Raw genomic sequence first — 27873 nt, 5'->3', positions numbered from 1 at the left:
GGTTCTTGGGATACTTTGCATCTTCTCAACTCTGTACTGTTTTCAGTTCTTGCCTTTACACTTTTAAGGCTTTCATTGTTAAGTAGGAAAGACGGTTGAGACTCCTATGACTGTAGCAGCAATGAAGGTCTGATATAGAATACATTCAAAGAAAGCACTCATCCATTGAATTTGGCCTGATCACCGTAGATATTCATGCTTCGTTGTTCTGATAATGGAAGTGGAATTTAGTAAGTGGTCAACTTTCCTAGTTTGAGTTTAATTTTTTTAAATTTGCTTTCCCTACCCTTTTGGAGAAATGTGAGTGTAATGTTGTAAAACTGGGCAACAGAAGAGGGAAAAGGAATTGACAGAGGTCCCTAAGTCTAGACTAGGGTAATGAATATATAATTGAGTTGATCATCGCAGACTTTTGACTGCATTAGTTCACTGTGAAGATCTAGTCTGCATTTTTGTTATTTTATTGAACCATTCTATTATTTATTCACATTTCCCCCAGAGGAGAGCATATTGACAGTCTGAGAAAAGCAGTGACATAAACATTTTTTCCCAAATAAAGTTATAAAAATTGACAAATTCCCATTTTTTTCCAATTTTTCCTATTATATTGATGATCTCATTGGCCTAAATCCCCAGAGGTGAAATTGTTAGGTAAAGGACATGCCTGTTTTTAAGATTCTGGGGACATATTATCAAATTGCTTTCCAGAAAGGTAAGTCTCCCCCAGAGTAAGCTACTGCAGATTTCCCCACACTCTTTGTCAACATTGAGTAACATCAGTGCATTTTTTGTCAGTCTGAGATAAGTACAAAGATATTTTAAAACTTGTATTTCTTGAGTTTCTAATAAGTTTGATTTTTTTTCCATTCCTTGGCTTTTAAATTTAGATTTTATTTTTATCAGAGCTATACTTGGTTTAAAGATTCAGCAGTCTGTATGACTTATTTTGAAAAATAGCTGACTTCCATACTCCTCCCTCCCCACAGCCCACCTCACAGAAGTAACCACCTTTCTCTCCCAGGCTGATTCGTTTTCTGTTTTCTTCCATAGTGCTAGAGGGCAAGCCTGGATTGCCACTTCCTGCTTCCACAGTCGCAGGCAGTATGTGTTGGTTTCCTGCTCTGGAGGGCGAAGATGTGCTTTTCTTCCCCACACCTAACCTCTTCTGTATGCATGCGCATCCCCTTCGGTCTCAGGGAGTTGACTCCTTTCATCATCACCTTTCTTGGGTCCAACCCCACCCTTCCCTCTCCTCAGGAGCCACCATTTGCTGGGCCTTTGAGGGAGGGGGTTTGAAGAATCCCTGTAGAGTCACTTCAGTGTTTCCAGAGGAATGAATATGAAAGTGTGTGTTGTGTGTGCCATCTTTCACTGCAAGTCCTTTCTTGTGTCTTTATTACTATTTTTCTTTCTTGTGTCTTTAGCGGTCATTTTTATAAAATAATCCTTAAAATTACGAGCTATGGAGTCATGACTGTCTGGATTTGAGTCCCAGTTTTGCTCTTTAGTAGTTTTGTGACCTTAGACAGTGGGCTAAATCTCCAGGCCTCGTATGCTACCTATGGTAGGGTGTCGTGGTGAGACGTAAACGGGATAAGGGATGTAAAGAGCTTTTCACAGTACCTGCTGCCAGGCAGTATCGTCCTGTCTGCCAGGGAGTCAGTGAGAGCACAGATGCGGTTGTGGCTGTTATTGTTACTCTTGTGAATTTCTTGCTCATGGCCATTGCCCACATTTCCAGTGGAGTGCTTGTCTTTTCCTTCGTGAGAAGAGGTTCCTTTGACATAGCCTGTCCCTAGTCTTTTGTTTTTCTTTATGGTACTTGGGATGTGTCATCATATGCATGCTATTTCATGTCGTGATCTCTACCACTCTTATCAGATTTGTATTTTTCAGGGATACCTGGTGGTGGTAAGAAAAAAGGGTATGTGTGCAGCAGAATTGGAGATTAGCATAGTAATTGGGGCATTTGATGAGGGAGGACCTCAGGGGCCAAATGAAGGAGTGATTATTTTCATCATGTAGGAGAAATAATTTTTCTAACTCCTGAAGTGTATCTTAACACTGTTTATTTATTTATTTAAAAAAAAAATTTTTTTTTTAACGTTTATTTATTTTTGAGACAGAGAGAGACAGAGCTTGAACGGGGAGGGTCAGAGAGAGGGAGACACAGAATCCGAAACAGGCTCCAGGCTCCGAGCTGTCTGCACAGAGCCTGACGCGGGGCTCGAACTCACGGACCACGAGATCATGACCTGAGCCGAAGTCGGACGCTTAACCGACTGAGCCACCCAGGCGCCCCTTAACACTGTTTATTTTGTGGACAGATTACCTCAATTTGTAAAAGCATTCTTGAATGTTCTTCTCATCATATACCCAGATGGGTTTCATCTGAAAACTCTGAGCTTTCGGTTTGTTTCAACTTCAACACTTGTTTCTCCGAAATTAGATCCAAAATTGATTCTTGAGGGATAAGATTTATCATCTCCTCTAAGTTAATGCCATGTTAATAAATTTACTTTCTTTTGAATATCATATATACTACTGAAATGGTAGATATGTTGATATTTCAAAGCCGTAGTTATAGATAATTAACTCAGCCTTTTAAGTTTATTTGATTTTGCTAGTTTGTCCTTTTAGGCAATATTGATTTATTGTTTATTTTTTGTTTTATCTTAGGTTTCTAATTAATTAACTTTATGGTTTTTTAAATAACAGTTCATCTAAACTTGTTCTCTCCGCAGATTCGGACCAGGATGTAGCCCTTAAACTTGCCCAGGAGCGAGCCGAAATAGTTGCTAAATATGACAGAGTAAGTATTCAGATTTACTCTTTGAGTCTGTTTTATCAGAAAAAAACATATAAATAGAAATGGATTTGTTTTTTGGAGAGCTTGAATTACAGAAGCAGTTTATTTATTTCATGTGACCTTTGAAGTCATCTTTATTCTCTCTTCTTCCCTCTGCTCCACCCACCCTGGTCTCTTGCTCTTCTCCCTACACACTGAGCTTTGCGCTGGCCATTTTTTCTGCCCAGAACATTGTATCCTAGATAGTCTCAGACCTCATTGCCTCACCTTTTTCCGATCTTTACCCAGATGCTACCTTCTTAGTGAGATCTTCTCTGACCACACTGTGTAATAGCAAATACCCCCTCCTTCCCCAGCTATCTGGGTCCCTGTTCTCTCCTTTCTCTTTCACCACAGCACTTATGTCAGCATACTTTATATTACACTTACTTTGTTTTTTGTCTACTCTCACTCCTAGAATGTAAATGGAGGGTAAGAATACCTTTTGTTTGATTTACTCTTATATTCTAAATATCTAGAATAGTTTCTGACTCATGCTAGGTATTCAATAAATATTTGAATATGTTAGTATATAAAATTAAATACCCATTTTATTTATAATTTATGTGTGGTATTAAAATTTTAACACGGATCTGAAAATTTGAACTTATACATTATATATAATCTCCATTAGCATTTTATCTCTTTGTTAGTTATGAAATCTGGTTTTTGATACTTTAGAAAATCACAGTTGTTGACAGTTCACATGTCTTCTCATTATTACTTTACCTCTTGAGATCTGTAATGGGTTGTAGGCAGTGATTTATAAACGTCATGTTTTATATTTATATCACTTGCACGTAATTTCATATCTGTTGCTTTTGATTATTTGTGAGAATAACAGGAGCATCAAATTATAGAAAGTCATCTGGACTGTGCCCTGCCCCCAGGGAGGCATACAGGCGGTGCTCAACTTAACAGCTATGTTCCCACAGTTCGTTTTTAAATTGGTTGTTTGGAACAACCTGACACAAATTCCCATTATTGTGAATAGATTTTAGTGTGATCTATGAAAAACCCAATTAATTTATTTAACTGCTTAACTAACTTAAAATCAGTAGAACTGTCATTCATTCATGTTTGTATGAATTTTTTTTCCATGCAGTTAACACTTAGTGACTGGGCTAGCCGTTGTACAGTCATTGATAAAATATATGCAGATGGAGGGGTCCACAAGACAGTTGGGTATTGAGTCTGAAATGTGATGGGTTGGTGTAGACATTTGGGGTTCCTACTAATCAGTGCTAGTTCACGGCCTCACAAGTACAGTGAGAAGAGCAGTGGGCTGAGGGCGGGGCTCTGGGCACACTGAGAGGGATCTGTGAAGACCCATCAAAAGAAGAGTTGGATGGTATGGGGAGAGCCAAGACAGGCTGGTGTCATGGAGGTTGAGGCATGGGGAATGTGCAACACTGACGGGCACACCGAGCAGAGTCCTCTAGATAAGAACCGAGCAGTGTCCACTGGATTGGACAATGGAAGATCATTTTTGACCTTGGCAAGAATCATGTCCAGGCTGATGTATCTATGAAGTAAAGAAGTAGAGAGACAAGGTGGATAGCTTACTGTTCTGAGAAGTTTGGATGAGAAGGCAAGAACGAGTTTTTTTCCAAGATAGGTCGATTCAAAAACATTGAAGTTTGGCAGTTCCTTCCCGAGTGGCTTTCTTGCCCTTCGTTGCTCCCACGTCCCCAGTTGGCTTCTCACAGGAACCCAGGTCTGATAAGTCAGGGCTTAGCTGCATGTCAGCTCTTGCTGACATATGGGACCTTCTGAAGCCTGTACCTAGGAAATGGTGATTCTATTACCAAAAGTCGTTTTTTTTTTAAAGTTAATTTAGGGTGATAATGCCTCATTTCTAGCTCTTTATAAAAAATAACTCTTGTGGCCTTTTTATTCTGAATAATTATTCAGTTTTATAAATTCCCAGTAATACCCTTCTTTGTTCCCTATTACAGGGACGAGAAGGTGCAGAGATTGAACCTTGGGAGGATGCTGATTACCTTGTTTACAAAGTCACGGACAGATTTGGCTTTTTACAGTAAGTTGTATCGATTGAAAGTTAACTTTTTATTATGATGTTTCTATGGTGACCCATTATATTGATTTTCTTTATTTTTAATAGCCCTGCTATGAAGGAGATGCCTGGACTGGTCCTGCAGTGTGCTTTTTGTTATTAAATTCCTAGCATTTTTAACCTCTATGATTAAAATTGAACTACAGTTAAGAATACAATTTTTAATATTTGTTGTATTTTAGTAGGGACATAAAGTGCAATAAATGAGTTGTATCAATAATTTAGCAGAATTAAATGGAAATGAATAACACTTTGTATTTCAGAAATAATTACAAAACATTTCATTTTATGTAAATGCGTTTTAAAAATAATTAGCAATTAGAACTTTAGTGTTATGCAGCCTAAATATGAGCAATGAAAAGAAATGCTGTTGATCTTTCCTATAGTTATAAATGTCTCCATGTTATTGCTTCTCAAAATTAATTCCATTTATCCTGAGTATGTTATGTAAACAGTTGAGGGAGGTCTAGACTACTATAAAGTAAAGTGGCTGAAGTGGTTTTGACTCTTGGAAACATCTCGCTAATGATGAAAATCTGCCTGTTCTGGTTCTGGCATTGTTTAGGCAGATTCCTACAGGCTGGAGACTCCTTATCATCTCTACAGTTTGTTTGGTTCCATCCAATTTAGTGATTAATTTCTCGTTCAAATTTGTTTTTTTCCCACTCTGATTTATTATAAAGAGGAAGAGCCAGGGTTTTTCAATTTATGGTACATGATTACATTTTGGAGAAAAAATGTAATTTCTTGATAGTTCATAGGAGCAACTTGTAGTCCTCAGACTTTGTTTTCTCCTTCTGTTGAGTTTTCTTGCATTTAGAAAGTATTTTTTTGTATCATGTTTTTCTTTAGGTTGAGCAAGCAAACAAATTAACAGAAACAGTTCTGGGAGTTGGAGAATGTGCCCTTTCTTGTGGCTTTGCTGCTCTCAGATAACACTTTTAAAAAATTTTTTTTTTCAACGTTTTTTATTTATTTTTGGGACAGAGAGAGACAGAGCATGAACGGGGGAGGGGCAGAGAGAGAGGGAGACACGGAATCGGAAACAGGCTCCAGGCCCCGAGCCATCAGCCCAGAGCCCGACGTGGGGCTCGAACTCACGGATCGCGAGATCGTGACCTGGCTGAAGTCGGACGCTTAACCGACTGCGCCACCCAGGCGCCCCTCTCAGATAACACTTTAGTGCCTCATCTATAAAGCAGAATCAGTAACTGCTCTGCGTACCTAGAGTATAGTTGAAGCTTTGAAGAAGTGAAATGATAGAGTACTATATAAAGGTGTGGACAAATTTAAGGTGTTATTATTATACCTAATGACATTAGCATAACCAGAGTGTTCTCCTGAGTAGTTACAATTAGAAGACTCTGAACTTCAACAGACTGACAGAGCAATGTTTAACTATGATGAAATACTGTTCTCAAATTAAACCCTCACTTCCACTTTTTTTTTTTTTTTTTAATAAATCAAACTTAGCCACAAATGTGTCAGGAAATGATTGCATGTTTGTGTGGGTTACTGTGCAGAACCGAGGTATGTGACTGAAGGATAATTTGCACATTTAGCCCTGTCAGGATCAGTAGGTCCCAAAATTGCCTGCACGTTAGAATCAGCTGGGAATTAAAAATAAATAAATTTCTGGGCTCTATCCCAGATTTTGATTCAGAAGGTGAAATATAACTCAGCTGATTTTGACCTCCTTTGTATATTTTGCATATTGTATATACAATATATTGGAAGTGAACCACTGTAAGAGATGTTTATATCATAAAATGGTCTAATGTAATACTAACTACATATGAAAGAAACTGCATTCCAAAAGGATCTAATAATTACCTAAAACCTCATTTCTCATTGCTTGAAACAACATGTTTAGTCAGTCAATAATTTATCTTAATAATATTAGCCAGTATTCATTGAGCACTTACTGTGTGCCAGGCACTGTTTTAAGCCTTTTACATGGATAACTCTTTGATTCCTTTCAAAAACTCCTTGGGATAGGCGCTCTTATTTATCCTTTTTTTTTTTTTTTAATTTTTTTTTTTTTTAACGTTTATTTATTTTTGAGACAGAGAGAGACAGAGCATGAACGGGGGAGGGTCAGAGAGTGGGAGACACAGAATCTGAAACAGGCTCCAGGCTCCGAGCTGTCAGCCCAGAGCCCGACGTGGGGCTTGAACTCACGGACCGTGAGATCATGACCTGAGCCGAAGTCGGCTGCTTAACCGACTGAGCCACCCAGGCGCCCCTTATTTATCCTTTTTTTAGATGAAACTGAAGCAGAAAGAAGTCGGCCAACTGGCCCACGTTGTGTTGACAGTAGGTGTCCGATGAGGGATGTAGTTTTGCAGCAGGGCCTGTCTTCCGGATTGTGCATCACCACCCTCCTGTGTGTTCAGTAAGAGAAACACAGAAGTGCCTTGAGATGCCTAGAAAGAAAATCGAAAGGGGAAAAGAAGGGCCTAAAGAGGACACCGTTGAAAGCGACCGCTTGTGTGAAGGTATAGTTGGATAGCTCAGTTCACCACTCCTCGGAAAATGAAGCCAACTGGTACCGGTTCTCATACGATCACACTCACTTTTTAAATTTATACTGTGATGCAGTTTTGAAGCATCCAGTGCAAATGAAAATAATGAAGCATAGAAATGGATTTTAGTGTAATGTTAGGCTTTATTACATTTCACCAAAGTCATAGATTTTTTGTTACAACGCCTAATTTAAGTAAGACGCTTTCTCTAGAGGTTGCTGCTGGTGCCTTTCATTGCTTATCACTGTAGCCTGAAGAAGTGTTTTTGCACTATTGAATAAAGTCCCTTGGTCTAGGTATTTAGACACTGCGTTCTGTCACACCTTGATCAAAGAGCATTTCTTTCTGCTGTTTCAGTTCTTTGCAATTTTGATTGGTTCTGCGGTGAATTCAGGTTGTGTCAGTGTCAATACAGTACAATAGCCAGAAGTCACTTTGTAATCTTCTTTGAAGGCTGCTGACTTCATATCTAATTACAGTTTTAGTGACTTAAATTACTTGCTATGATATGTGAAGAAGGCATGTATTTGTATTCACAAGTACAGTATAGGACTAACGTGGTTTTATAATAGATTTCACAATAAATATAAGAACTGTTGCCAAACCAGCCTGGCTCGATGCTGCAACAGGAAGGTCTTTGTTTAGTATTCAGAGATGGGGGTTAGCCCTGGTCTGCGTCCCTGCGACAGGGTTACATCTGGAGAATGGAGAAATCAAGCTTAGTGAAGAGTTAGAGAACTTGCAACATTTGTATCAAAAGTAGTCACCATTCCTCTGTTTAGTGAAGAATGCTTGGAATTTGGACATGATAGATCGAGCTTTTAGGTCATAGTTATTAATAGAATTAGAAGGAAATTGTATCAAAAATAAAGATAAAATTAATGTGAAGCTTTAGATTTTTAACTAATCAAAATGTGTATATAAAGTTTAGCAGATTGTCTGTAGTTTACTCTGACTACATAAATATTTGGAAACCAAAATAAAGGTGTTTTTGTTTTCATAGGACATCTGTTTTGATGACAAGAGCTTGAGAACTTTTCTACCCGTCCGATCCTTTTGATTAGAGTAAATCGAAATTTAGACAAAATTTACTTCAAAACAAAATTTAGTCAATATATTTAACTTACAGATTTTAACAAGTGTTAAGTTGCCAAATGAAAGTTTATCTCACAGAAATATGCCAAAAATTACAGTCACATACACTCTAGTTAATAATTCTTTTAAGTTTAAAACAGATGAAAATAGATGCAGTTAAGGCCCCTCTCTTTCCAGGGATGACTGTGTTGTTTTTTATTTGCTGTGTTTCTATGAGGCATAGCTTCTTGCTGTCAGCTTGGTGTTTTCTTTAAGCAACTTCTGTGTGTCTCATTCATAGAGGACAAACCTTTGTTTTGCTTTGTTTTTAAGTTTGTCTACTTATTTTGAGAGAGGGGGAGAGAGAGCACAGGCGAGCAGGGGAGGGGCAGACGGAAAGGGAGAGAGAATTCCAAGCAGGTTACACCCTCTGCGCCCACCGAGATGCCCACCGAGATGCGGAGTTCAGTCCCACAGCTGTGAGATCATGACCTGAGCTGATATCAAGAGTCAGACGCTCGACTGACTGAGCCAACTAGGTGCCCCCAAACCTTTGTTTTTTAAAGTAGGGGTAGGCAAACATTTTCTGTGAGGAGCCAGATAGTAAATATTTTTGGCTTTGTGGACCGCATGATCTTTGTCATAACTCTTCAACTCTACTGTCGTGGCATGAAAACAAGCACAGACAATACATGAATGAGCATGGCGATGTTCCGTTGAACCTTTCTTTACTCACGAGAGCAGGCCGTGGACCAGATTTGATCCTGGGGCTGTAGTTTGCTGACTGAAGGAATACTCTGCCCTCATGCAGATTTTGGTCTTTCTTCTACTTGATGGATATTTAGGTGCCAGATAAAGATGCACAGATGCATGCAGCATGGGGTCACCGTTTTTTCGTACACTGACTCAGCAGCGTGTAGTGTACTCCTTCCTTACACCTGCCAGCTGCTGTGCCTGAGGCTGGTGCCGTGACTCACATCTGTATCCTAGACATTGTGTGTAGCTTTCGGTTCGGCAGCAATCCCCTCCTTGCCTTTTCCTTGGAAGGCTGTGAAAATTAATGCTTGCCGTCACAGAGATTTGAAGAGGAAAAGTTCTGTGGAGATCAGTGCTGTGCACACAGCAGATTTCGTATAAAAAGTGTCAGGTATGGAGTAATAGCGCAAGAAAATCCATTGTAGGAAAACTTGACCACATTCTTGCTCTTTCGTCCATCTAAGGAGTTTCAAGACTGTTTTCACAATTCAGCGTACAGCAGGTATGGGGGGAATGGACCTCATCATAAATAAAGCCACATATGACAAACCCACAGCTAACATCATACCCGGTGGTTAGCAGCTGAAGCTTTTCCTGCAGAAACAAGACAGAGATGCCCACTTTTGCCACTTTTATTCACATAGTACTGGAAGTTCTAGTGAGCACAGTTAGACGAGAAAGAGAAATAAAAGGCATCCAACCTGGAACAGAAGAAGTAAAGCTATCTCTTTTTGCAGATGATAGGATCTTATATATAGAAAACCTGAGACTCCACCAAAGAATTGTTGAAACTGATAAGTGAATTCAGTAAAGTTGCAGGATACAAAATCAATATATAAATTAGTTGCATTTTTATTTTTATTTAAAAAAAATTTTTTTTAACGTTTTATTTATTTTTGAGACAGGGAGAGACAGAGCATGAACAGGGGAGGGTCAGAGACAGGGAGACACAGAATCTGAAACAGGCTCCAGGCTCTGAGCTGTCAGCGCAGAGCCCGACGCGGGGCTCGAACTCATGGACCGAGAGATCATGACCTGAAGTCGAAGTCGGCCACTTAACCGACTGAGCCACCCAGGCACCCCTAGTTGCATTTTTATATATGAGTGCCAGATGAATGCAAATGCAACTAGTTTTTATATACTAGTAAAAACTATCAAAAAGAGAAGAAAATAATCCTGTTTATAAGTGCATAAAAAAATAAGATAGAAGATCTAGGAATCAGTTTAACCAAGGAGAAAAAGAATTACACTCTGAAAACTCTAAGATGTTGATGAAAGAAATGGAAGATGACACAAATAAATGGAAAGAAATTCCGTACTCATGGATTGGAAGAATTAATTTTGTTGAAATATCCATACTAACCAAAGCTATCTACAGATTCAGTATACTGTCTATCAAAATTCCAGTGGCATGTTTCACAGAAATAGTACATGGACAATCCTAAAACGTGTATGGAGCCACAAAAGACCGAAATAGCTAAAGCAGTCTTGAGAAAGAAGAGCAAAGCTGGAGGCATCACACTTCATGATTTCAAAGTATATTACAAAGCTCTAGTAGTCAAAACATTATGGTATAGCCACAAAAATAGAGACATAGAGCATTGGAACAGACATGAGAGTCCAGAAAGAAACCTACGCGTGTATGGTCATTTAATTTACTACAGTAGGGAAAGGACAATTTCTTTAATAAGTGGCAGTGGGGGCACTGGGCAGCCACAGGCAGCATAATGAGTGGATTAAAGGCTTGAATGTAAGACCTGAAACCATAAAGCTTCTAGAAGAAAACATAGGCACAAAGCTCCTTGACATTGGTTTTGGCTGTGATTTTGTGGATCTGATACAAATAGCAGAGGCAACAAAAGCAAAAATAAACAAATGGGACTACATCACACCAAAAAGCTTTTGTACAGCATATAAAAAGGCAGCGCACCTGGGACGCCTGGGAAGCTCAGTCGGTTGAGCGTCCGACTTTGGCTCAGGTCGTGATCTTGCGGTTGGTGAGTTCGAACCCCGCGTTGGGCTCTGTGCTGACAGCTCGGAGCCTGGCGCCTGCTTCGGATTCTGTGTCTCCCTCTCTGTCTGCCCCTCCACCGCTCATGGTCTGTCTCTCTCTCTGTCAAAAATAAATAAACCTTAAAAAAAAAAATTTAAAAAAAGGCAATGCACCAAATGGGAGAAAGTATTTTCAAATTAGGTATCTGATAAGGGGTTAATATCCAAAATATATAAAGAACTCCTACAACTAAGTATCAAAACACAGTCAAATTAAATAATGGTCAAAGACCCTGAATAGACATCTTCCCAAAGAAGACATACAGATGGCTAACAGGTGCATGAAAAGATGGTTAACATCACCAATCATCAAGGAAATGCAAATTAAAATCACAATGAGATAATGAGATATCACCTCACACCTCACACCTCACACCTCAGTTAGAATAGCTATTATCAAAAAGACAAGAAGTAACAAGTGTTGGCAAGGATGTGGAAAAAAAGGGACCCTTGTGTACTGCTGGTAGGAACGTAAATTGGTGCGGCTACTGTGGAAAACAGTAGGGAGGTTCCTCAAAAAATTAAAAATAGAACTACAGTGTGATCCACCAATTCTACTTCTGGGTATTTATCCAAAGGGAAATCACAGTCTCAAAAGGATTTTTGTTTCCTGTGTTCACTGAAACATTATTTGCAATAGCCAAAACATGGAAACAACCTTAGTGTTCATTGATAGATGAATGGATAAAGAAAATGTGTGTACACACACACACACACACACACACACACACACACACACAGGCATATTATTCAGCCACAAAAAAGAATGGAATTTTATCATTTATGATGACATGGATGGACCTTGAGGACATTAAGTGAAATAAATCAGATCGAGAAAGACAAATACTGTATGTTATCATTTATATGTGGAATTTGAAACAAACAAGCAACAAACAAATGAACTTACAAATACAGAGAACAGGTTGGTGGTTGCCAGAGGCCAGATGGGGGATGGTGGCTGTGGGAGGTAGGCAAATGAGTGAATGTGATCGAAAGGTACAAATTTCCAGTTATAAGGTAGTTAAGTCCTGGGAATGTAGTGCACAGCATGGTGATGATAGTTAATATTTGTATATTTTAGAATTGCTAAGGGAGTAGATCTTAAAAGTTTTCATCACAAGGAAGAAAGCCAAAAACTTGTAACCGTGTGTGGTGATAGATGTTAACTTAATATAGTAATCATTTTGTAATATATGCATATGTCAAATTGTTGTGCATGAGTTCGAGCCCCGCATCAGCCTCTGTGCTTACAACTCAGACCCTGGAGCTGGCTTCAGATTCTGTGTCTCCCACTCTCTTCTGCCCTTTTCCTACTTGGGTCTGTCTCTCTTGTTCTCAAAAATAAACATTAAAAAAAGAAAATTAAAAAAAATCACTATGTTGTACACCTAAAACTAGTGTAATGTTATGGTCAGTTATGTCTCAAACAAAAAATTTAAGGAATAAATTTTAAAAATGCATATAAATAAAGGCTTGGTTAGTAGGAGTTCAATAACTATTTGGGGATATGATGGAGGTGCTGCATAGACAATCAGATCCTGGTGGGGTTGTGACAGGGCAAAAGGAAACAATGTAAAACATTGAGGTGGAGGGAGATCCTAGACCAAGTGTGTCTACTTTTGGAGTTTGCCTAAGACTTACTTTGGATATATGTATATATATCCAAATGTATATATATACGTATATATATCCAAATATATATATACATGTATTTATATCCACATATATATATAATCCAAATATATATGTATATATCCAAATATATATATGTGTATATATCCACATGCGTGTGTGTATATATATATTTGGATTATATATACGTGTGTGTATATCCGTGTGTATATATACATATACTTACACACACACACACACACACACACACACACACACACACACATTCATTCCTGCATGTCTCTGTCCCAGGGGTTTCAGTAGTATGGTTTGATGTTAAGATGGAGTGGGATGCTGAGGGCAGTCCTGTCTCATCTTGAATTTCACCAGTGCATTCTGTAGGACCTGCCCAACATAGGCCATGTAGCCTGAGCCCATACATGGTCCACACCATTCTGCAGATAAATACAAAACTTGGTTCTGATTCAGTGTTTAGAATAGGCACAGCAAAATATGTGGGTCTTGTTTAGTAAATAGAAGAACGCCACAGAAATGTACCCGGCACCTTCAGAGAACTCGTCCTTTGGTAGGCAGTCGGAGTTGGCACTTCATTTGCAGTCAGGAAGGTTCAAATAGGCAGTTACCAGGATCTGCTCACATCAGCTGCACGAGAAACTGCTGTTGCCCAGGGCAGCCCGCTCGCTCCAGAAACACCTGTCGTGGTGTGCTCAAAGGGTGCCAGACGTTCCTGTGCTTTCGGAACATCTCTGCTGACCCCTTCACCTAAGAAGTAGATTCCAGCGGCGTTGATAAGCCCTTTTCTGCCAACAGTTGAGGAACGGATGGATGCGCTTTTAAACCAGAAGTTACATGCTGTGCCATTCATACCTCAATGGCTGCAGGGATCAGGGACGTGTAGACTGTGAGCACAATGGAAGACATAAAAAAACCCAAGGTGTGGACACTTGACACTTTTTTAAAAAAAGACTTTTCTATTAAATCCTCAGAGGTGTTTTTTCTTTTCTCGAGAGTTGGTTTCTCAGCCTCTTCCTCATCTTCTCCTGCATAATCTGAAGGTCTTGTCCATCTTCGTTTGAACCACAGGGTTCGATAGTTTTGAGTATCTCTGTATTAGGCTGAGTGACTGTGACTTAGTGAAAATGCTGGTTTTCTTATCTCTGAAATGAGGGGTTTGGACTGTCTCTCTACCACCTGTTTCAGCTATTACACTTTTCGTCAGTTCCATTGCTACATATTGGTTTGTGGTTCACCTAAGGACTCTTCAGAGTAGCAAGCCTGCCTTTGGAAATACTAGACTCTTGAATACTAATGTGTTGCGCTCTTAAAAATGGGATTTTGTGGTTCAAGAGAAATGAAGACAAGAATCTATGTATCGTTGCCAAGACATCAATACTGCTGAGGTAGCAATTGAAAGCACATAACTTTGTTATAGACAGTGCATTGTCTTTATACTTTGGGCAGTTAATACAAGAGTCTTAGCATGTTTTAGGTTAGGGGTGGTATCACAGAATTACAGTATCAGAAAAGTGAATTTGATCTTTTGTTGTACATTTAAAAATCTCATCCCCATTGAAGTTTTGACAAGTGAAGCTTTCCTGATTTATAGAGTTAGATTTTTCTTTTCATTTAATTTTTTTTTTTTTAATGCTTCTTTATTTTGGTAGAGGGAGACAAAGTGCGAGCGGGGGAGGGTCAGAGAAAGATGGAGACACAGAATCCGAAGCAGGCTCCAGGCTCTGAGCTATCAGCACAGAGCCCAACGCAGGGCTGGAACCCTCAAACTGTGAGATCATGACCTGAGCTGAAGTCGGACACTTGACCGACTGAGCCGCCCAGGTGCCCCTAGGTTTTTCTTTTTAATTCATCAATCTATCGGAGGTAGTTTTGTTTCCTTATACCATTTTTTTTTTTTTTTTTTTTGCCAATCATTTGTTATAGGCCATGGTTTGAACCAGAGAGTTGAGGAGATGGTATAGAGTAGGGGGTCACCTTCAGCTCACTACCTGTTTCTGTAAACATTTTGCGGGACTAAAACTGCATGCCGTCTTCATATTGTCTATGTCTGCTCGCACGTTACAGCACCAGAGTTTAATAGTCATGAAAAAGACTGTATGGTCTGCAAAGCCTAATATATTTGCCGTTTAAATGGTTACCTTCACAGAAGAAGGTTCCTGCCCTCCTGTCTACAGCAGTGTTGTCCAGTAGGACTTTTTGGCAATTTTAAGACCATTCTTCCTATATACACACTATTCAAAACAGTAGCCTCTGTCAACATGACTGTCTTGCACTTGTACTGTGGCTGAATTTAACATTTAAGATTAAATAGCTACATGTGGCTAGAAATGACTGTCTTGGACAGTGTACGTCTAGAGATTTAAAGAGAGGGGCCATTGTGGTTACAAAATAGCCAGTTGTTTTATATTGAATTTGGTAGAGTGGAAGCTTATGTAGTTTGATCCGTTCTTGTGATGACAGATAAATGGTCGTATATCATAGATACCTGTAGGTATATAATTTTTAAAAAGTTCACTGTGGAGGGTCCTGGGTGGCTCAGTTGGGTAAGTGTCCAATTTGATTTCAGCTTAGTTCACGATCTCACAGTTCATGGGTTCAAACCCCACATCAGGCTCTGCAGTAACAGCATGGAAACTGCTTGGAATTCTCTCTTTGCCTCTCTCTCTGCCCCCGCCCCCCCCCCCCCCCCCCCCGCTCACCCGTGCAAGCACTCTCTCTCTTGCTCGCTCTCTCTCTCTCTCTCTCTCTCTCAAATAAGCTTAAAAAATAAATAAATAAAAAGCTACTGTGATCTCCACTATTTCACATATACTGTTCTTCCTTTGCAGCGAGGAGGAGCTCCCATATCATAATGCGGCTATGGAACGGGTGAGTCCAGCTCCACATTTATTTATCGTTTCTAGTGAGTTATGTTTATCAGAGGGATAAAATCCACCACCTCTGTGATTTTGAGTGCCGGCTTATATGTAAATGGTACAGGCATTGTTCGAGTTTGACCCAGAGTATACCACAGTAAGGAAGTAATTAATGGTGAAATAATTTTAGGAGGTTTTTGGAACTTCTGATAGATAGTTGAGAAAAAAAGAAAGGTAGCAGTCATCAGAGACTTGTATGCTAGACAGTTAGCTCTCAGTCTAGGACTCAGTCCACTTCTCATTCATGCTTTGAATGCAGAGCCCTTTCAGAGCACGGTTGCTGGGACCTTCTTCTGTCTGTTAGGTCAGACTCTCTGGGCAGGAACTCAGGGCATCTGCGGAAAGCTTCTGAAGCGATTCTCAGGCACTCTTTGGCTAATAAAGCACCATTCTAGACCCATAGTTTTTTGTTTCAGAACTGTTCCATGAGGCTGTAATCAAATTTCCTACAAACAACAACAACAAAACTTTGCCTTATTCAAGTAAGTCTTTTAGCTTTTAAGGACTTAGAGAAATCTTATGTATAGTAAACCTGTCACTGTTTTTAAGCTTAGTGTTTCTGCCTTTCTTCATTGTACTTGGTTGGCTAGGGAGTTGGTTCCATAGGTGCATGTGCATGAGAACTAGAGATTGAGTGGTTTTTTTCTTTTTAAATTTTTTACTATCTATTTATTTTTGAGAGAGAGAGAGAGAGAGCGAGCAGGGGGAGGGGTGGGGGGGGAGGAGGCACAGAATCCAAAGCAGGCTTCAGGCTCTGAACTGTCAGTACAGAGCCCGACATGGGGCTTGACCCCACAAATTGTGAGATCATGACCTGAGCTGAAGTCGACACTTGACCGACTGAGCCACCCAGGTGCCCCAAGATTCAGTGTTTTAAGGTTCATCAGATGTTCCCTCCCCTTCTCTGTTTTTTTCTGTACCAAAAAGTGAATTGCAGAATGAAAGGCAGGCTATTTATTGGGATTATCTTCAGTTTGTGTATGTTTGATGTGGGAAGGAGGCTGGGTTTCAGATAATAGAGGTAAAAATATTGTAATGAGAATTTGAAAAATACTTTAGAAAATCTCTCTAAAATCAAAAAATTCTGAAAAAAAATGAAGCATACCTTTAAGATGTAGACAAAATTGCCATTGATATATATGAAGATCATTAGAGGTACTTCCTGCAGTTGAATTGTCATGTGACTGCCTCATTCTCTCCCAGTACCATAACCTTGATGTTTTAGCAAATGAGTTTCTTAGTAGATACGTTATTGAGTAGCAACTGTGTATCAAGCCCTGGGGTAGGTACTGCCTAGAATACTAGGGTCACATAAGACATAGTTTCTGCTTTGAGACACTCACTGTCCATCCAATGACTAGAGGAAGGTCAAGTGAGACAATAGATAGGAGATTATTGATGACTTCTCTCAGTCCACCTTGAAAAGGGAACCTGAGGGCTTGTTCCCACTCTCTTGTCTAGTGTCCTGACTTCACTGATCCTTGGAGTCCACTGCTAGAACCACTGTGACATTATCTCTCACCATACTCTTGTCTTCATTCCCCTCTCTTCCCAGCTGAAATCCTACTCTAGGTCACTACAGTCACTCGCACATACCTTTCCCCTCCTTGCCTCTCTTGCTTCCTCTGGACTAAACTCCAGGCCACGTTGAGGCCAGCTTTTTGCCTCTGCAGTGCCTGCTCCTGTCTGGCTCAGTGTAACTGGGAAAAGACTCACAACCATGCTGACTGGTTTCACTTTAAAGTCATGATCACAAACTTCAGTCGAACGTTAATGCTGCCTAGAGATCATGCTGTTCCTAGTGAATTTTTGCTCCATTTTAGCCACTGGAACATTCTTTCCTGCTTAGATTTCCAGTACCTCATCCATGCTCTCAGTTCATGTTCTTACTTCTTACAAGAAAATAGAAGCAATCAGAGAAGAACTTCCACAAACGCCCATAACCATGCCTACCTACCTACCTGTTTTCATCTATGCTTACGGGCTCTGATCACTGTTGCTTGTTCAGGGACATCACTCAGTCTCTTCTTCCCTCTCCCACCTGAATTCATTCTCTTTCTGCTTGATGTTTCCCATCAATGTAAAATGTATTATCTCTCTCAGAAAACAACAACAAGACCACCAATCTTCTTTTTCTTTATTTTTTTTTATATATGAAATTTATTGTCAAATTGGTTTCCATACAACACCCAGTGCTCATCCCAACAGGTGCCCTCCTCAGTACCCATCACCCACTTTCCCCTCCCCCCAACCCTCAGCAACCCTCAGTTTATTCTCAGTATTTAAGAGTCTCTTATGGTTTGCCTCCTTCCCTCTCTGTAACTTCCCCCCCCCTTCCCCTCCCCCGTGGTCTTCTGTTTGAGTTTCTCAGGATCCACATATGAGTGAAAACATGGTATCTGTCTTTCTCTGCCTGACTTATTTTACTTAGCATAATACTCTCCATTTCCATCCACGTTGCTACAAATGGCCAGATTTCATTCTTTCTCATTGCCAAGTAGTATTCCGTTGTACGTATAAACCACAATTTCTTTATCCGTTCATCAGTTGATGGACATTTAGGCTCTTTCCATAATTTGGCTATTGTTGAAAGTGCTGCTATCAACATTGGGGTACAAGTGCTCCTATGCATCAGCACTCCTGTATCCCTTGGGTAAATTCCTAGCAGTGCTATTCCTGGGTCATAAGGTAGATCTGTTTTTAATTTTTTGAGGAACCTCCACACTGTTTTCCAGAGCGGCTGCACCAGTTTGCATTCCCACCAACAGTGCAAGAGGATTCCTGTTTCTCCACATCCTCGCCAGCATCTATAGTCTCCTGATTTGTTCATTATGGCCACTCTGACTGACGTGAGGTGGTATCTGAGTGTGGTTTTGATTTGTGTTTCCCTGATGAGGAGCGACGTTGAGCATCTTTTCATGTGCCTGTTGGCCATCCGGATGTCTTCTTTAGAGAAGTGTCTATTCATGTTTTCTGCCCATTTCTTCACTGGGTTATTTGTTTTTCGGGTGTGGAGTTTGGTGAGCTCTTTATAGATTTTGGATACTAGCCTTTTATCTGATATGTCATTTGCAAATATCTTTTCCCATTCCATCGGTTACCTTTTAATTTTGTTGATTGTTTCCTTTGCAGTGCAGAAGCTTTTTATCTTGATGAGGGTTCAATAGTTCATTTTTGCTTTTAATTCCCTTGCCTTTGGAGATGTGTCAAGTAAGAAATTGCTGCGCCTGAGGTCAGAGAGGTTTTTTCCTGCTTTCTCCTTTAGGGTTTTGATGGTTTCCTGTCTCACATTCAGGTCCTTCATCCATTTTGAGTTTATCTTTGTGACTGGGAGTAAGAAAGTGGTCTAGTTTCATCCTTCTGCATGTTGCTGTCCTGTTCTCTCAGCACCATTTGTTAAAGAGACTGACTTTTTTCCACTGGATATTCTTTCCTGCTTTGTCAAAGATTAGTTGGCCATACATTTGAAGACCACCAATCTTCTTTTGCCCCATTTCCTCCTCAGAACCTCCAGAACTGCCCTGATTCTCTTTTGCTCTTAGAGCAACGCTTCTTGAAAGAGGTGTCTCTACTCTTTCTTCTCCATTTCTTTCCTGCATTTCCTTCTTGCATCCATTCCAATCAGATTTTTCGCTTTTCCCCTTATCCCCACCTCCTTCTGGCCTGTATTAAGTTCCCTAATTCCCTTTATGCTGTGATGCAGCCGTCAGTTCCCAGTCTGACTCTTGGTCTGCCTGCAGCGTGTGTTTGAAGCGGTAGGCTGCCGCCTCCTTCCTACACGTTCTCTCTTCCTGGCCCTCCAACCCTCATGCGTTCCGCGTGTTCTTTCCTCACTGGCTGCTCTTTCAAAGTTTCTCTGCTTGTACCTTCTCATCTCCTTGATCTCTGTACTTTGATGTGCCCCAGAGCGAGGCCTTGAACTTCTCTTTCCTATCCGTATTTTTTCCTTGGTCATCTCATCTTGTCTTTGGCTCTAAATGCCAACTGTGTGTTGATGACTTGGCTCCCCAAATCCCAGGCTTGTGTACCCTGGTACATTCATTTAAATGTCTACACTTAGGTGTCTAATGAATGTCCAAACTGGAGCTTCTGTTATTCTCTTTAAATCCATTCTGTCAACAGACTTCCCCTTGTCAGTAAATGGGAACTCTACTCTTCTAGTTGTTCAGCTAAAACTTGTAAGTTATCTTTGACTTTCGTTCATACCCCACATTTCGTCTGTCAGCAATCCTATGAGCTCTGCCTTCAAAATGGATTCAGAATCTGATGACTTATCATCACCACTTTTGCCCCCCTGTCCACTGTTAATGTCTCTTCTGGAGCTTTCTGTCTTCCTGCTTCTGCTGTTGTACCCCTCTCTCCCCACAGTCTTTCTGCTCACCGAAAGAGATAGATTGAGCCTGTCACGTAAGATTGTGACACTCTGATTGGAACATCGTTTTGGCTTTCAGCTGTATTCACAGTAAAAGGATAAGTCCTCAGAGTGACCTTCATTGCCCTTTATGACCTTGTTTCTGTTAAGTCTCTTGTTTCATTTCAGTGCCTTCTCTTCTTTACTCACTGTGCTCCTTCATGGATCCAGAGCGCGCCTGCCATATTCCTTCTTTGGCTGCTTCCTCTCCTGGGGTGCTTTCCCCCCTTCGTCCCCATAGCTATAGGACCCATTCCGTTTCCTTTCCTATTTACTCAAATGTCACCTTCACCTTCAGAATAAGACCTTCCCTGGCATGATACCTAAAATTGCAAACTCCCTCCCCCCACCACATCCTAATTATCCCCCTCCTTCCTTTATTTTTCTCCTTAACACTTAACACTATTTCACATTCTATAAATATGTTACTCACTTCTGTGTGTGTGTGTGTGTGTGTGTGTGTGTGTGTTTGCTCTCCAGGATGTAATTTGGGGGGGGGGGGATCTACTTTGTCCTGTATCCCCAGAACACAGAGCATTGCACATAGTCTAGGCTGAGCAAGTGGTGGCTGAATGGATAATCAAATGAATGTAATGGCTGCTTTATAACACTAAATACGGTGACTTAAACACTTGGAATGTTACAGTCGCCTTTATTTAAAAAATTAGGGAGAGAAGAATTGGAAGGTATCATTTAACAAAAGATACCCATAATTGGCAGAATAAAATCTGGTAACTCGGTATAGACTTCTGCCTTCAGTGCCCCCACCTCTCTTTTTCTTTGTTATAATTTTCTGGTCCAGAAAGTCCACAAGTCTGGGAACTGGTGATATAGATGATTCAAGAAAGGTGGCAGCGAACGAAAGAAGAAATACAAGACAGAAACTAGTGGAAGATGCATGCTTGAGGGAGGTTGTTTTTACATTTTTATTTTTTCAGAGTCTTGCCTATGCAATAAAAGACCTACCCAGTGCATTTATACTTATAATTAATTGGTTATTTACTTTAAAGTGTTTAATAGGAAGTCACTCAAAAAAATCTATGCATACCTTAATAATTTAACATAAGACATAATTTTATATTCATCTGCCAATCTTTTATGAAGCGAGAGGAAGGATACTGAGGCTGCTCATTGAGATTCCACTTCTGCCTTTTGTATGAGTTTTCTATAAAACGGCAAGTATATTGTATGACCTGCCCTTTATACTTTTGGTTTCTTTTTCGTGGAATGAGAACTTCAGACACATGCAGACGAGCAGTCGGGGACTGTAACCTTTTTAGTTTATCAGAATTTCCCGCAGTTTTTCTGGTTTCAGTTCAGTTCAGGTATTCTTAGTGACTGCCTAGTCCTAATGGCCAAGCCCTGCAGTTTCCAGGAAACTACTAAACAATAGTGCACATATGGCTTCATCGAACAACCTCAGTGGAAACAGTACCATGCCGAATTCTGCACGTGTGTGTTAATCTTTACAAAGCATACACTCGAAGTGTGCACTTACTGCCCTTTGGGAGACTTGTACACTAATGCATAGTCGTGTAATCATGGTTTTAGTTCCAGCTTTGCCCATGTGTTATTGTACAGGAAGCAGTTCTCTGCTTAAAACAGGGGTAGTAGTAGGCAGTCTCTCTTAAGAGAATTAGTGTTGATATTTGCAGAGTGCTTTGGATTCCCCTGAACAGGCATTTAAACAAATAAACAGTCACACTTATTATATTTATTTGGCAGAGAACAATCTTAATAATGGATTATATTGTTTCTTCGAGCTTATTGATGTTTTTAATAAGGAGAAAAGGATATGTAAAGCTATGAATTTTCACGAATTCAGCTGTTTCTTTATGTAACGCGACATTTTGAATAGCTTATGGAATATTGGAATCTATTCGTATCTTTAAAAACTGTATCTTAATTTTATGTGGTGTGAAATCTTTCTCAAAATACATGACCAATAGACTTTTCAGTGCCATTATTCTGTCTAAACAGGGCTCTTTCCTCCCTGTACTTCTTGTCCTCTCCTGACCTCTGCTGGTGAGGTCTAGGTGTGTGGGACTCCAGTCCACTATCCTCAGTCACCCATTCCAATACTCAAATAGGAGAGACAGAAAAGCATCTGAAGATTTGAACTTCAGAAGAGTTCCAAGATTTCTTATTCTAGAAGAGAAGTCCATTTAATATCCGTCCATGCATTATGTATATGTAGGGCCATTGCTGTCAGGATTATTAATCATGTTAATCACCTTAAGACAACTGGGCATCAGATTGCAAACTTCAAACGAAAGGTTTAGTCCTTTTCTGAAAACAGCTCATGGGAAGAAAAGTGCACAACATGGATGGTTTTCATAGTCAGTGAGGTAATAGAGAGCTAGTAGTAGACTTAAAGATTTCGGCGTTATTTTCCTTTGGATAGATGTCGTTTTGAAGTTCTCAGGGGAATATAATTTTCTTATACTAGGGTCTCCTATATGATTTTAGCAGTTACAACGTTGAGCTCACCTAGTACCCGATTTTTAGCTTTTGAAAACCATTCCCCATTAAAAAGAACCACTGTTTCTTAAAGAAGTGGCTGATCTAGGTTTGGGGTAGAAAAAGTGTAAAGTAAAATGAACCTGATTATCTTGTGCCAGATAGGGCATGTCTCAAGGATGCATTTGAAGGGGCAGATCTCCAACCAGATAAGAGGCAGTCCTGCCAAATTTGGGACAGTTTGAGCTTCAAAAGAATAATGATGAGAGTGGATTATAACACATAGAATAAAATATTTCTTTGGGGTGCCTGAGTGTCTTAGTCAGTTAAACCTCCGATTCCATATTCGGCTCAGGTCATGACCTCACAGTTCATGAGTTTGAGCCCCACGTCAGGTTCTACCCTGACAGTGTAGAGCCTGCTTGGGATTCTCTCTCTCTCTCTCTCTCTCTCTCTCTGTGCCTCCCCCACACTCTTGTTCTCTCTCTCAAAACAAATATATAAACATTTGAAAAAAAAAATAGTTCTTTATACCATAGTGTTATTTCAAAGGGAAGAGGGGCTAGAAGAGAAAGATTTTTCAATAGAAAAGTGTCAATAATAGAGAAGGAGTCCTAGAAAAAAACCCTCCACATCATTGTAGAACCACCAGAATCAGAATCTGTTCAGGCAGGGGTTATTTGAGGGTAATAAGACCACTGGATAGAATTGTGAAGGAACAGGACGTCCACTCTCCCTCAAAGCCTACCACACAGATTACAGTTGACCATTGACCATACAGTGGGGGCAGGGGTGCTGACCCCTCGTGCAGTCGAAAATCCACATAGAACTTTTGAGTTCCCCTAATCTTAATTACTAATAGCCTGCTATTGACTAAAAGCCTTACAGATAACGTGAACAGTCAATTAACATATTTTGAATGCTATATGTATTAGATACTGTATTCTTACAATGAAGTAAGCTGGAGAAAAAATGATGTTAAGAAAATTGTAAGAAAGAGAAAATACATTTAGAGTACTATGCTGTATCAGAAAAAAATCCACATATAAGTGGACTCGCACAGTTCAAACCCATATGTCATTTAAGGGTGAGCTGTATAAATACATGGTGCAGTGTTCTAACTTTTTGCGTGCTCAAAATATTTCAGAATAAAAGTTGGGAGAAGTCAGATGTCTGTGTATGAAGTCAACAGAGCTTCGGTAGCAATTTTGTGTAGACTTCTAATATCAGTAGTTCTGCCTTTTGGCGATACTTTGAAAGGTGTTGCCAACATGATGGAATGATAACCGTTTTTACCATTATGTAAGAGATACTATTATGATTTATTTCTGGTTATTTCTATATTACAATGATTGAATTACTTTCGGAAGTATTTATGATCTTGGTTCACCCATTCATATTTTTTCTCTTTCATACCCCTCTACCTCTGGTAGAATGCTATTAATTGTTTCACAGTGCTATTCACTCATTTTTCTGTATATAAATTGTGTTTAACTTAAAAATATTTAACTCTTTAAATATAACAACCACTCTTCTAGGTGATGAAATTAGAACAGGAATATATGACATGGTTCCTATTGTCAAGGAGTTTCTATGGTAATAATAATAATAATGATATGATTTGGCCATTTAGGGCAACTAAAACACAGCTGTTTGGTATTATAATAATCCTAATAATTCTTACGTTGTAGACAAGACAACTAAGATACAGAGAGATTAAGAAACTTGCCCCAAATGAAACAGGTAGGAAGGGGCAAAATTCAAATTTAAACCCAGGCCAGCTGGGTCCTCAGTCCATGCCATAAAATGCTGAGGAAACAGTTAATTTTGCTTGGACCATGAAGGCATTTGAGAAAGGTTCCAGACCTTTGACATTTAACTGAACGGATATATTTTACCAGATGATGTTGGGGAAGAGCATCATAGGCAGACAAATAGCAACCTTTGCTTAAAGAGTCATGAAAATCTCTTAGGTGCTGGGAATGACGAATAGTTCAGAGTGGCCAGATCATACAAGTAGCAGGGAGTGAAACTGGAAGGTGAACGGGGCCATGTGGTGAAGAGCCATCCATGTAGAAGTTTGAACTTTATTTGTAGATAGTGGGTAGCCATTGAGGGGTTTTTAACTGGGATGCATTTAAAAAGATGTGGTAGCGGTGGAGGTGGAGTTGAAGACCACCCCAGCTACCAGTGAGGAGTTAGTGCCTTCATCTAGGAGTTAGGATTGCTGAACCAGGACAGGAGACATGATGGAAGCAAGAGACATGGATGGACCAGCAGAATGTGGATTGGGGAGTGGGAAGGAAGGGAACGGTTTTAGTTTGACAGGCTTAGTAGGTAGTGATGCTGTGAATTCACGTTGGAGAAGAGAAGGGGAATAGCGTGGTCAGGGAATAGTTTGGGATATGTTGAGATTGAGTATCTGCTGAGCTTCTAGGTCGAGATTCTCACTTGATGTTATATTCTGTCTAGTTTGTCTTGGTGTTACTGAGTCCACGGCAAGAATGGTGTTCGTTAGCCTGTTTTTCTGGAGCATTCAGGTTCACATCTGTCACCTGTGGTTTCAGTTACTTCTTATTTCAGAATAAGTTCTGGAATAGTTAGTTGTAGCATGTTTGGCGATAGAGTATATTTTATCCACGAGTTGTAGATTCATGAGTGGGGGGGAAGACATTCACTGCGTTCAGCTCAGGTGTAGCTGAATTGATGGCATCACGGAGTTAACATTTAAACGAGATGGAACTACTAATACATAATTTTTAAATCCTGCAGCATGGGAGCTTTTCCCAAGGTGTGTCTTTTTTTCCCCCCTGTAGGGGAAAGAAAAGCATACTTAATGGTTTTTAAAATTGTGTTTGTGTGTTTTGTCCTTCCGTGTTAGTGTGTAGCATTTAAAATTACATATATGATAAATATGAGAATACAAGGTATGCCTTAAAAAAAGAATAACTACTTCTTAAAGTGATTCATTGATAATTCATAGTCATAAAAATGAAACAGAGCAAGAGACCTGCTAGGTCTCAGCAGGGTTGTTCCTGGCAAAGTGTATGTTATTATACTCTAGGGTTGGCTTGAATTATTTGGTGTTTTCCTGTTGGTGGAGAAAGGGGTTGTGTTTGAAGAAGTCAGGGGAGGAAGTGCCGGAGAACAAAAAAATACTAAACTTCGATCAATCTTAATTTTTCACAGCTTGGCCTTCTCTAAAGTCACATTTAGCAGAAACATTAATTAGATTTCAGTGCCCCACTGAGCTTTAAAATTAAACATATTTCTGGAACCATCTGTAACATTTTATCACTAATAATATAATGAAGAATATGCTCAGTCTTTTGAAAAATGGGAATTATAACAGTACGTTTTGCTCACGAGTGATCATCTTTTATTATGAACAACCCATCACAATTTCTAATAAGAGTTAAGTAATTAAAGGGTTTTAAAAATATGCCTAAAAATAAAATTCTCTAAAAATATTTGCGTTTTTAGAAATTGAGAATCTTTCCCCAAAATCAGGATTTTCTTTGGGATTTTATGCTTCTTTTAAATCTAAAAATATTGATGGTGGGCATATGCCATCTGCCTGTGAGACTGCACTGAAGACCGTCAGGAAGAGCCATTGCTTTCATCTAAACTATAATTACCTGAACCGAGGACACGTGGGAAGCAAGAGACATAGATGTGGTGGCTAAGCGTGTAGGTCCTGAAGCCAAGCTGCCCGGCTTTGGACCTCTCTTCAAACTTGACTTTACCAGATGGGGGAATTTGAAAGTCCTTTAACCCCCTGTACCTTATTTGTAAAACAGGGACGATTATACTTACCTCACAGGGTTGTCATAAGCTTACCGTTTAGAGCATAAAGTATGTCTTCGGAACCGTTTTCTTTCCCGTATGGGCTTTCCTTTCCTTTGCTTTTGCTTCATCCACCTATGACACTGACAGAGGCCTCCAGAAAAGAAAATGTGGGGATTGAGGAGAATTGACAAAATGGCGGAATCTCAGCTCACCAGAAAGGATTACTTTGGATTCCTTTCGTGAGAATGAAATAGTTTGGGACCTCCTCTGTGTCCGGCACTGTTCTGGGGGCTGGGGAGACTGCAGACACGTCTGCCTTCATGGGGTGCGGAGTCGTTAGGGGAGAATGCACGTTAGGTGCGCAGCAGCAGTGGGCTCCCTGACTCTGAAGCCCGGCAGGAGACGGTCTGACCCGGTTACACAAAGAGGTCCCCACAGACTTTTTGGCTGAGGAGGGTATTTTTCTCTGTCTGAAAGGATGGGGTACAAAAGCGCCTTCCACATTTGTGTCAGGCTTCTGAAGAAAAGGGACGGATGAGCTGTACATGCCTAGTTCTTTGTCTAAATTTGCTAATCACGTAAGTCACTTTACCACCTTAGGAGTTGATAAGAGGTTGGACAACAGGCCCAAATAATTAGGAAGAAACGTCCCTTCTCCTGGAGACCAGAGAAGGAAGGAAGAAGCATTTTCTGTACCACCCTCCCCATCCCCCAGCTTTGCTCCAAATCCCAATTTGGTGTGACATCTAAGACCCCTGCCTACGTTTTCGGCCTCACCCCTCATGCTTCTTTCTTTAGCTCTTTAGAACTACTGTCAGGCACCACGGGCTGAATTACCTCAGAGCTACATCTATCCATGCTTCTTAGAATATTCATTCCCACGTTGTGCTTGATAAAAATCCTAATAATGTTTCAGTTCTTCATTTAGGGCTTATCTTCTTTAACATCCCTAGGTGGATTTGACTGCCCCTTCCATTGTGACCTTGCTGTCACCTTTTCTGACCTTATGTTGTCACACAAGTCACAGCACTCTCCCATGTCCGTGACAGTTGCCCCAAGCAGACGCTGACCTTCAGGGGAGCAACTTTACTTACTTTTGGACAAATTTTTCACTAGCATATTGCTAGTTATATGTTAATCTCTCCACACATAAATACCTGGTTCTCCTTTAAAGAATCATCTTGGTCACTGAAAACATTAGTTAGAATTCAGTAAAATGTAACAGAGGAGAATTGAATTTTGAAGGTCTTTTTGTTGTAGTTGTTGTTGTGGCTGCATAAAACATATTGCAAAGTAACTAAAAATGTCCTTTTGGTTTA

At 40.0% G+C, this 27873-nt stretch overlaps 1 protein-coding gene and 2 long non-coding RNA genes across 7 annotated transcripts in view; 1 reads left to right on the top strand and 2 right to left on the bottom strand.

The window, feature by feature from the left end:
* Window positions 1–4717, bottom strand: part of LOC122223855 — a 43566-nt gene extending 38849 nt beyond the window's left edge. The window contains exon 1 of the long non-coding RNA XR_006204523.1: window positions 4415–4717. This is a non-coding gene — a long non-coding RNA (uncharacterized LOC122223855). The remainder of the gene's footprint in view (window positions 1–4414) is intronic.
* USP6NL (USP6 N-terminal like) overlaps window positions 1–27873 on the top strand; it is a 180041-nt gene that overhangs the window by 97304 nt on the left and 54864 nt on the right. For 3 of the 5 annotated variants that reach the window (XM_042944849.1, XM_042944850.1, XM_042944848.1), the window contains 3 exons: window positions 2745–2812; window positions 4807–4889; window positions 15808–15847. In XM_042944849.1, the coding sequence (XP_042800783.1) occupies window positions 2745–2812; window positions 4807–4889; window positions 15808–15847 (191 nt within the window). Of the gene's footprint in view, window positions 1–2744; window positions 2813–4806; window positions 4890–15807; window positions 15848–16310; window positions 16377–21107; window positions 21217–27873 lie in introns of those variants that run through there. The other 2 variants (XM_042944852.1, XM_042944851.1) reach the window with 2 other exon arrangements.
* On the bottom strand, window positions 15869–27791 carry LOC122223853. The gene is made up of 3 exons (XR_006204521.1): window positions 27392–27791; window positions 26606–26705; window positions 15869–16340 (listed from the first exon to the last, which is right to left on the bottom strand). It is a non-coding gene; the product is annotated as an uncharacterized LOC122223853 (long non-coding RNA).

The sequence above is a fragment of the Panthera leo genome, chromosome B4 (assembly GCF_018350215.1).
Source record: "Panthera leo isolate Ple1 chromosome B4, P.leo_Ple1_pat1.1, whole genome shotgun sequence".
NCBI lineage: Eukaryota > Metazoa > Chordata > Mammalia > Carnivora > Felidae > Panthera > Panthera leo.
Note: the sequence above shows the minus strand (reverse complement) of the source record. Positions and strands in the feature narration are given on the sequence as shown.